At 40.2% G+C, this 11,942-nt stretch overlaps 1 protein-coding gene across 1 annotated transcript; it reads right to left on the reverse strand.

Annotated features, from left to right (window-relative positions):
- On the reverse strand, positions 1-11,228 carry DNAJA2 (DnaJ heat shock protein family (Hsp40) member A2). The gene is made up of 9 exons (XM_080636574.1): positions 11,006-11,228; positions 8,184-8,243; positions 7,088-7,311; positions 5,610-5,690; positions 5,160-5,293; positions 3,303-3,499; positions 1,428-1,572; positions 1,132-1,259; positions 1-615 (listed from the first exon to the last, which is right to left on the reverse strand). Exons 1-9 carry the CDS (start codon positions 11,081-11,083, stop codon positions 427-429), a joined length of 1,236 nt encoding a protein of 411 aa, XP_080492700.1. The 5' UTR covers positions 11,084-11,228; the 3' UTR covers positions 1-426.
- Between the last annotated feature and the right edge of the window lie 714 nt (positions 11,229-11,942).

The raw sequence follows: 11,942 nt of genomic DNA on the forward strand, positions 1-11,942 counted from the left end.
TACAGGCTATAAAATTCTTTATTCTACTTGTAGCAGCTTATGCAGGTGCAGCCAAATACCAAGCCTCAGGACAAATTGTACACAAACTTTACAATGTAGAGTTTGAATTCAAAAATGAAACTTAAATTCTACACAAAACTGGTAAAAATCAAGCAGAGATATGAGGCCAAACTTAAAACCCATGTGAAAAGGAGTCTTGTCTTCCTTTCAAGTGCTTTATTCTGCTACACACTCAAAATGAAAATGTAAGCTTGTGGTTAGTTTAAATTACACTCTGTAGATACTATAGACCAATTTAAAAGTTACACATACAGCAACAGATGTCCATTGGTTCATCTGGATTACTTATACAATCCAGCTGGATTGTTGAAAACAAGTCAGGCAAAATTTGAAATAAAATCCTTGTGCAACTTTTTAGACAAATGTTTACTGATGGGCACACTGTACCCCAGGTCCGTGATGGCTGCTTTCTTCATCAGAACTATCATTATAAGCTTCACGTCTCTGGCCACCACCTGAACCACGAGTGGTATCAAATTCCTGAAGATCTACCTCTTCTGCATCGCCAATTATATTGGGAAATTCTGGTCTAGCTGGCAGAAGATCTTCAAGTTCCTGCCCCAAAAGAAGAAGCATATTCAGTACTGCATGTACAACTGCTAAAATAAAGCGGCCAGTTTCCCACAACTTCAAGACTTCCCCTCAGTGTAGGTTTGGTTTAGAAATAATAAGCCTATTTAAATACATGCACCTGTCAGGTTTTATAAGTACCAAAAGTATTTGTATCAGCTGGAAGACACCACTTAAGGAAAACCCACAGCTCCACGTATCATCAACACAAGGTGCAATCAGTAAATACAGTTGCATTCTGAAAACTTATCACACAGCAGCAGGAAGATCCTTCCTCCTGCCTTGGTCTGCCTAGCATCTGCACAGCTCTTAAAAAACAGCTTCCATAAATCAACATTTCAATGGGTATGTTCAAGTTATGTGTTGCCCATAAACTATGGTGAAAGAATTATACTTGCATCTAAATTTAAGCACTGAAAGCAAGCATGTGAGGTATCCCACGCATGCTTTGCACACACAGTCAAATAAGACCACAGCATCCATGCCTGTAAAACTACTTACTGAAAGCTTTTCTGGGCTAATCCAGTTATTTTCGGGAAACTGAACGTCAAATTTAATGTAAAGATCGCCCTTCTCAAAAGGATTGCGATATTGTGGCATTCCTTCACCTCTGACTACACGAACACAGCCTGCAATTCAAAGAGAAGTAAGCAAGAGAGGGCTCTTCAGAACAAGTCTTCATACAATTTTCTCCATTTCTCTAATCTAGGTTCAGTTAACAAGACAAAAAGAATGGGATTAAGTTTTAAAGAATCACAAAAGCATAGTCAAAGAAGTCCTTATCAGGTCAAGCTTACCTGGTTCAATTACTTTTCCAGGAGGATATTTAACCACAATTTGACGTCCATCAAGGTGCTTAAACGTGAACTGAAATCCACACAGCGCTTCAACTAGTCCAATCTTGTGTGTCATATGCAAGTCATTCCCATCCCGCTGGAACACCTACAACACAAAAATCTGGGGATGCATTTTCTAGTACCATAATCATATCCCCATGAGATTCATTATTTAGGATTATTATTTATTCTTAAAATTCAGAGCCAGAGCAACAGCCTTTGTACAAATTTAACTTGATTCTGTTAATTCGAATAGCACAGCATTCTTGGGAAGTTTCTGCCTGATCCCTGTCATCCAAGACAAGGCAAGCCATACTACATAGTATGAGGCAAGATTCAAATCAAACAAGGAGGCCAGTACAGCAGCAGTGCTCTCTTAACCCCAAGATCTTCAATCTACAATCAATCTATGAACAAAAATTAGAACAGTTTGACATGACTTGCCCTTCACTGAAGCACAAAATCCACATCTTTGTTTCTCAACATCTAACTAGTTATCATTCATATCTGCTTCAGCTACCTTCATCTACAGCAGGGCTTTGATCAATTAGTCCACAGCTATCATAAGCAGTCTTTAAGCAGTATCACTCAGGAGTCTTAATCAGAGTAAATCTAAGCTTTATCCCCTGCAGAACCGTGACTCCCACCATCAAGGGAAATTAAGAACACTGAAAGCTTCACTATAAGTCAGACTAACTTAACTCAATATGACAAGTTATGGTATTTTTCAGAACTGTTAATATTGTAAAACTAGATGTAGTTCAGTAGAAGACTAAAACAGAAGTGGCATCTACCATCTGGAATCTGATGCCACCATGAACCTTTGACTGTTCTGTATGCTTACAGATGGTTTCTCCCTTATCACAGTCAAAATCAACTGCGATGACATATTTCAACCCGTATTACAGAATAGAGAAGAGAGGAATGTGTAAAGAGCTATGCAAGACTAACAGACAAATTTGCAGTCTTTGACATGGGTCTGAAAAGCTTACAGAATACCTAATTTTCAGATAACCAACATTATATCCTTAATACTTGACTGAATTTAAATTTGCACTCAATGCTATTCTTTGTCACAAAAGAATTTCCCAACACCACCATTCTGTTCAACATTTTCTTCCAGAGTATAACACAATATCTTATTTCATCATAGTTATACCTGGCCTTTCTAAACAAAAGCATCAGAAAAAAAGAAAAAAAATAAAAATAGCAGCAGCAGTCACCTCAACTCTGCCCTAAGGGAGCCTTAACACAGGAAAAGGTAATTTGCAGTACTTAATTTAAAAGTGCTGTGCATATACTACAGAATATAGTAAGCATAAGCCTTAACAAACTAGTATAAAATAATCACATTTCCTTTTTCAGTTAGGCGAATCAGTAACATCACCACTCTGTGATGTATTTCCAGAACCACAACAGCGGAGACAGAAAGGATATTCTGGGGATTTTAAAAAGAGTTCCCTGCCATGTCACAAGACACTGAAAACAAAGCAACACTTAGCATTTGTTAGTGTCACAAGCAAAGCACATTGAAGGTAACATCCTGAATGGCTCTTCACAATGTCCACTGTACCAAAGTCAGTCTGAGCTGATCTGAGAAAGCTACCTTTTATTAGCATGAGGAAACACCAGAATGTGCATGCACTCTGGCTATAGACTTGCGAAGTTTTTCTGGCTTACCATGAAAACCATGTTACTAGCTATAAATCTATTAAAAGCTATTCACCATCCCTCCCATAGCTGCAACTGTATTAATTATTTTAAAGGAACATCCATCTACATTAATATTGAGGACTAGGATAAAAGGCATTTAAAATACAAACTCAAAAGCATTACCTCATTCTCCTTTTCTTGGAGTAAGAGGACAATATCACCTGGTTCCACACCTGGAGCCTGATCTGCTTCTCCACTGAATGTAATTCTTTGCCCATGCTTCATGCCTTTGTCTACATGGACTTCAAGTATTTTTACCTCTTTGATCACCTTCTTCCCTTCACATTTTTTACAGCGGTCTTTCTCATTAATTACTTCACCTAAAGAATGACAGATTTTGCATTTGGAGATTTCCACATAATTGCATCTGATTCTGAAAAGAAATCGGTTTACAGGAGGCCAAGGAATTCATGCAACATGCAACACAACTAGTGATTCAGATGTTTTATGAATTCCTCACAAGAGGAAAGCCAAGCTCAATTTACCCTGTCTGGGAGAGGGGGTATTAAAAAACAAATGGGGTGAGGGGAAAGAAATACAAAAATATACTTAGTTTGAAAAGTGATAGTGCTTTAGAGAAAGGCAAAACAGAACTTTGCCTACTGCTTCTAGTATTCCTTAAGTCTGAATTTAACTCCAGTATCCTTACCATTCAACTTACAGCTCTTAAAAAACAAACACCTACTTTTCCATTCATTGCTATGCTACAGGATGACAGCTATAAAAGAAAGGATGAAGCCAAAACCAAACTGAAGCCCCTCCCCTTCCCCTTAAAAGTCACAATAAATTCCAAGTTCTTTCAATGAATTTAAGAAGCTTAGTTCCAGTTTTGTTAACTGTCAAAAAAGGATTACCAGGTTCTGTTCACTGATAGTCCCATTTTCCAGTATACCACCACCATGTACTATGGAGATGCAGTTAACAGAAGTAGAGAGGCTTGCATACAAAATGGGGGCAAAATCCATGGTCAAATCAGTTTCATGCAAAAGCATAATATTAAAGTTTTCATGGAAGGGATCTAACATTTTCTGACACATAACAAAGTTGACTTCTATCCTCTTAAAACTGAACAGCTTTTCACACTGTCTGTCACCTCTAGCAAGGCAATCACTTTTTCCAAACTGAAGAATGACTACCAAAATGGCTTAAATTCTCTGTTCTACCTCACCTTTATTTTTCAAGTAAGCAATTGGCTTTCTACAGAGTAACCAAAATATTAGGCCACATGCACCATACGGTTTCAGTACACATCCAACACTGCTTTAAGTGCCAGAAGCAGATGCACTCTGCTTAAAACATTAAACCTGCCAGCTTAAACCACCTTTCTGTGAAACAAAGCAATACATTATGATGCAGCTGAAACTACTAAATATGCAGGTTAGTTATGTAAACTGTAAAAACAAGACAGTAAAAGACAACATCTGTAATGAAATGTTTAGAGTAGTCACAAAACACAACTCTAACTTCTGAGTAGTGTGAAGAGTAAAATCACCCACAATGCAGCAAATTGCAGAAGATGTAAAAAAGGAATTGCACAGTGCAGATCATGTGCTGAACTAGTTCCCTCAAACACAACCAATTCAGAAAAAAGTATCTTCTTAATTTGAAGAAATTAAAATCCAACTTTAGGCTTCCATTTTCAAGCTTAAACTTGTCCATGGATGTTAGGAGACCACAAAAAGATAAAAGGTTTCTAAAATAAAATCTTCGGTTTTATTGTAACGGTAATAGCAATAAGTAACATTAATATCTAAGTGGTTTTAACCCTTACTGTTCAAGCTTCCAGACTGCTTTTCAGTATGTTAAAAACTGTAGTTCTTGCTGTTGTTCCAAGTAAAATGATTTCTCCATGTTGACATCAGACTGAGACCTAACTGATTAGATGGGAGCAACATGGCCCTGCATATATTCCGCCTGAGATTTAACCAGGAGGTTGAATCCAAGTAAATGTATTTAGTGACACAGAATAGCTTGTCCTACCTTCTCCATTGCAGTCAGAACATACAGACTGCATCTGCTGAACCATTCCAGGAGCCAGCTGTCTGATCATGATACGTACACCTCTACCCCGGCAAGCATTACATTTCTGAACGGCTCCAGCCTTCCCTCCCTGCCTAGAATAGAAAGCACCAGTTGTATGAAAAGTAACTTCCCCTTGCCCCGAAATACAGGACCAAAACCCCCCTACATCAGTAGGTTAAACATGCCTAATAGTACTGCCAAGTATAATTTAGGTTCTTTCCTCCCTGCTTCCCCCCCAGAAAAAGCCCTTGAAGTTCCATCAACAGTACCACTCAAGCTCAACAATTTCCTGGTTTGAAAGCAGGCTCCAGTGAGTCAAATACCAACAGAGATCTGAAATAGGAGACGCTTCAATACACTATATGAAAACAAAGTAATCAGAGAACTCAAAACTATAAACAAACTTACCCGTTACATGCACTACAAAGGACATTCTTGCTAAGTTGTAGTTTAGTTGTCTTGCCATTATACAGATCTTCTAAAGAGACTCTACAAAATAAAGCATTTCTCCTATATTATCATTTAACAACTTACTTTCCCCATGTAATAAGAATAGTTGCCTAGGACAAATTTAAAGAAAAACAGATTTTCTTCATAAAAAAAAGACTGTATCTTCTATTAAAAGAGAATTTTAAAGCACCATTTCAGCTTTCACAAGGAGTCATTAAAAACTATTGCATACATACAAATACACATATGTAATGCTGAACATAGTTTCAGAAGGAACCAGACAAGATTGCTTGAGCTTCTCAACAGGATACCAGCTGATCTAGCAATTTTGAGTTTATTAGTCACAGTTGATTTTTTGTTTGTTCTACCATGCAGGTTAGAAAAACACCCCTCTAAGACAGTCCTGACAATATTTATAGCATACATACATAAGGATACATACAGAATACTTACTATTGCATTGGGCTTTCCGCAAGAGAGTTTAGAAGGGAGGGCTTAGCATGTCCTACAGCCACTCAACTCTTTAGATCTGTTCATGTTTCTTTTTTTTTTCCTTTTTTTTTTTACAAGCACTTGAATACACTATCAAGCTCCAATAACATTCATATATTGATAGACGTTTATGAGCCCATTTAGTATTTCTCTTAAATCGGTTTGTTAGTGGATAGAAATTTCAACTCCATGTATTGAGAAAAGGTTGTTTGTAAACACCAATGCCAGGCAACAACAAAACCAAAGCTAATTAATGAGAGAGCACGCCGTACTAGCTACTGAACTAAGCAACCATGTGAAAGTTAATAGACTTTACCAAGCATGGCTTGCCAACTATAAAAAAGATAAAAGCTTTACTCAGAAAGAACTTAGAAAGGACCTGATCAGCAGGCAAAAAAGCCAACCATGACTGTAAGCAGAGATCTACAAAACCCAATTAGACGTGATATTCAAGCATGGCTCTAAAAAAAAACCAAAACCCAACAACAAAAAACCCAATCCAAACCAGCCACATATGCTTTTCCATTAATTATGCAGTTATACTTCAGTTCCAGCTGGTATTATGCTATAAATGCAAGTCAACTTAAGTACTTCCAGAGCCTTAGTACCTCTGCTTTCCTAAGAATCCAGCTAATGAGTAATACCTGATTTCTGCATACTTTTTCAGATTACAACTTCTGAAGATAATTAAGGAGCAAAACCAAGAAAATAATGCTAACAATGTATATACAGACTAATAACCAGGCAAAGTAGTAGGTATTTTGTAAGGGTAAGTAAGTTACTCAAGTTGACTACCTTTTGGGCTACACACAACATGCAGGTCTGAAAAGTAGATGCAGACCACAGATTATCTGAACTATGAAGCATACAAGCAATAGAATTAGCAGAGTAAAGTACTGATCAGGAAAGCTTGAAATTACAAATTGCAGCATCAAGATACTCACTTGAGTGGATGCATCATATCTTCTCCTCTTCTTCTACCATTACGACTTCTGCTCTGACCACCCATGAAATTGAACAATCCACCACCAAAGATATGGGAGAAAATATCGTCCATTCCACTGCTTCCACCACTACCTTCTCGAAGGCCCTGCTCTCCATATCTATCATATAACTCACGTTTCTCTGGATTTGACAATACTTCATAGGCAAAACTTATTTCTTTGAACTAGAAGAGGAACAGAGTCAAAACAGTGCATGATAATTTAGAACTTCAAGAGAGCATTTTACCACCATTTCTTGCCCAGCATGAACACCCATTTAGGAAGGTATACAACAGAGCAGTTTTCTACCTTCATTCTAATATGCAAGACTTAAAAGTCAAACTTGGGCTTACTGTGTTACCTCTTGTGATAAAATACATCACTTCATGGCAAAACTTCATTGACTTTGTTTTTTACTGTGCCTAGCACAAGACAGTTTTCTTACAAACAAAATCAAAAAAAATCCAACCAGAAAAGAAAACCCCCAAGTACACAACACTGCAGCCTAACAGTTTTGCAACCTACTAAAATGCATATTCATGTGCTTGTCCTCAGACCAACTGAGTACCTTTTTAGTCATCTCTGCTCACCTCTAAGCAATCATTAGATATCAGTTCTGTTAAGAGAATCAGCTGAGTCAACTTAATAGGTATTTTTTAATTACTATTAGCATAACAAATCTAATTCAACCTCCTCACACATCTAATTTGTTTTATGCTGCAGCAGTTTCTAGAACCTCAACACATGCATTCTTCCATGTTGGAAAAACTTGGAAAACTGACTCTCTTTCCCAAATGCCTATGTATATGCCAATCCAACCAACATCTCAGCAGATGAAGACAGACAATTTTCCCTCAGCAACCAATCTGACTCAGTCACCTGCTGCATTTTTTCACAAGGTATGCTGGTAGACTTTGAGGTTGGGAAGAAGTAGACAAGACTGCATTCCCTCTCACAGCTTTTTTCAACAACTTGTAACACCACCTGTATTTGGTTCCTTGGATGATATTGTAATAGCAAGTAATAGCAACTAATATTGTAATAGCAAAAGTCTTACTTTGTCTCCTGCATTTGGATTCTTATCAGGATGGTATTCCTTGGCCAGCTTCCTGTATGCCTAGTTGAAAGAGGTACAAAAGTAGTTTAAATACTGATTAATCAGTACTTTTCTGACAACTCAGTGGTATCTTCGGGAAGAAAGAAAATCCAATAAAAGCAAAGTGAGAAAATTTGCATTTTGAAATCATTCATACATTGAAATGCTGACATACATAAAAAATTCTGACGTAGTTATATGCATAAATTAGTTGTACTTGCATTTAAACTCAACTACATCACACAATAGCAAGAAGTAGTTTTCCTGCTTATCTTTGTTAACTTATAGGAAAAATCACATTGGACTTCCCTGAAAATTACTTACTCTACAGAAGCTACTCAAAATCTACTATACAATTTAAGTTTCAATTTATTTGGCTCTCACCTCAATCAGAGCAACACACTAACAACAAAATGGCTGCCTCAGCTCCTCACTGAACCCTATCAACCCTCACAACACGCATTTTATTCTTCCTTACCTATCAATAACTGAAAATTTATTCTCACTTTGAACTAAGTGTATGAGTTACATGTGCAGAAGTGTACAGATCATTGCTTTTATTTAACTTCATTGTTGTAAGGCAGTAGGAGGAATTGCAGCTCAGTCTCCAGAAGAGCTTTTTCAGAATGCTCTTTTTTGACCAGTTCTTTGACTCTCAGGAGCATCACTTTCTCCACAGCAGTACTTCATCCATTTTGCTTATGCTTTAGGGGATCAAAGCAAATAACAGGACAGGCAAAGGCTTTTCCTACACTTTGAGTTTATGTCAGTAAAGACCTCAGCTCTTCCCTCACTCCACCTCAACACCCCCCAGTAACAATCAGCAGACAGATATTAATAAATTACATGGTATATGGTCTGGTTTTTAAATTACACACATAAAAAAGCTGCACTGATGAAATTGCGAACAACTGAAATGCTGGTTCTTACAATGGATCCTAGAATGGATTTTTCAAAAGCTCTATTTCTATAGAGCTGAGCACCTAAGCTATCTCTTTAGAACTGCAACATTAAGAGAGCTTTAGACAAAAAGCTTTACAAAGCTCATAACTTTCTATTTTGTACTGGAACAAGTAAGATTCCTTTTTTGTATCTTCGTAGTTACTTCTCTTTATTAATCATCTTGAAATACTCTGTACGTCTGTATGCATTCAAGAAATAAAGTTTTATAAGGAACTAAAAAACCCCAGAACATTGCAATTACAAGCCAAGTATTCTAAGTCATGGTAAGCACAAAACCCCAAAATTATAGGTCTTATAGGACAAAGTGCCCATCAGTAACAAAATATAATCTCCCACAAACATACATACTCTGTAATAAAAATGTGCTTCCCCACGTATTTTAAGGATTCTGTACAATAAAAAACAAACAACCTGCACCAAACCCTAAAAATTAGAGTGAAAACCTACATAACATTATCTAATCAGTTAAAAAGGAGTTTGCATGCTGATCTTTAAGAAAAGCAAGCACTTGTGTCTTTGCTGATAACAGCATCCCAATTCAGAGAAATTCTTAAGACTAACCATGCCCAAAAGGAAGCTACCATTAATCAGAAACAGCCTATACTGGCACAATATAACAACTTCAATAAAAGTGAAATCTCACTAACTTCTCATCCTCTTTTGACTCACCTATCTGTCTTCACTTTTATATACTGTTATATAGATTAAAATATGTAAGAATAGATGAACTTCTTGCCATTGCAGGCAGCTGGAAACCTTACATTCCTTGGTATGGCTAATCTATAGCAAATTAATATCAAGCAGTGCAAGTTAGCAGAGTGGAAAACTGCTGTCAGTTTTTCATTCTTACAGGATACAGATACCTGCAAGAGAATTCAGCAAAGAGAAGGAGAAAAAAAAAAGTTCTACTTGATTGTGTTTATTATACAGCACCATCCTTTCACTGCATGCCTTCCACCTCTAACACTATTTCAACACTGCTATAGCCCGCACCTGCACGAATTAGGCTGCCACATGCATGACGGGTAACGCACAGTTGTTAATATCAGCACCACCCATCAGCGGAAGCAGGTCACTGCTAGTGAACTGCCTAGTTAATTCTCTCCCCTCACGTGTAAATGGCCATTAAGTCCTGTCAGAAAAAAGTTGTTTCTATACTAAAGAAGGGAATGGACGCAGTGAATTGTTGTTCTGATGCCCCGGCTCCAAGTTTTCACCTCGCTCCTTTGTTTACCTTACCGAGTCGCTTTCGCAACGGAGGGACCAAATACACGAGCAAAAAGAAAACCAACCGAGGCCTACACATGGAACAGACAATGACTCCACTACTCACGAGGATTTATACGCCCAGCCTTCACTGCTTGGGAAGGGACGCAGCACTGCGGTGCCGGGGTGAGGGGCGCCCGAAGCCAAGCGGGCCCCGGCGGTGCCGGGCCACGGGCACGGGCGGGCCCCACTGCGTCCTCTCCCGCGGTCCTCTCTCCTCCGGGCGTAACCCGCGGCCTACCCCGCTCCACCGGCGCCGGCCGCCCGCCAGGATCCAGCAGCACCGCGGCGCGGCCTACCTCGGCTGGCTGCAGCGGCCCCAGGCGCCTTCCCCCGGCGGCGCACCCTCACCCCCGCAGGCCTCAGCCGGGCAGGCCGCCGCTTTCAGACCCCTCTCCCCGCGGCCGGGGCCGTCTCTCGGCCCCGCTCACCAGGTCGGCCGTGAGGCCGTCCACCTCAGCTGCCCCGTGGGACCCTGCCCGGCGACGAGCCCACCCTCCCCGCAGCGCTGCCGCCCGCTTTGCCCGGCCGCCGCCACCGCCCCTTCCCCGCACCTTCTTGAGCTCGTTGTCGGAGGCCCCAGGCGGCACTCCCAGGATGTCGTAGAGCTTCGTGTCGGCCACGTTCGCCATGACAACGACGGGCGCGGGCCGGAGCGAGCCTAGAAGCTACGACGGCGAAACCGAGAGCAGCAGGAAAGCCGCCGTAACGTCACACGCAGACGCCTCACGTCACCACGCTGCGACGCGGGAGGAGCCAGCCCGCCCGTCCTCTTCACCTTTCGGTGGTGCGGCCCCACCTCCTCGGCCCACTTTGGGCACCTGACCCAGTTCCGGCGCGGTGCGGCAGGGGGCGCTTAGGAAGTCCAGGGGTTTGCGCTGCTACCGGTGACGGCCGCTCCTGGAGGCGGCAGTGGCTGAGGGGAGAATGATTCGGAGAAATCTCCAGGAACTCGTCAACAAAGTTTAAATTGACAAGCAGTAATTCTTTATTGCGGCCCCGGGAGACATGGGGGATCGCTCCTCCTAGAGTGTCTCAGCCGAACCTCAAACAGACTATGGTTGTATTGTTGCTTAACATGCATATTCATTAACCCTCATACATATTCACTAACCATCCGAGAACAGCTTTACATAATTCCACGCCCATTTTCACATGCACACAACAACGTGGTAGTGGTCTTTTGGGGGTAGTTTACTTCTTCCAATGATCTTCATCACTTCTGGCAGTCTTTGAAGCACACACAGTAAATAATGCTTACACTAGCTTAATCGGTTCGGTAACACTGCAGACATAATCATTCTGTCCTTCTATTTATCAGTTAGTTTAGCTGCAGCCCATCCTGAACATCTGCTAGTTTCAGATGCTCTTTATCTACACATCCTGTTTTTCTATCCTGTTTTTCTTACACCTATTTTTGTTCTAAGGTCATAAGGACCTAAAACTATGTCAGCTACAACGGTTTATCTTATACAAGGGTTCTCATTATGT

Source organism: Psittacula echo, assembly GCF_963264785.1.
Source record: "Psittacula echo genome assembly, chromosome: Z".
Lineage (NCBI taxonomy): Eukaryota > Metazoa > Chordata > Aves > Psittaciformes > Psittacidae > Psittacula > Psittacula echo.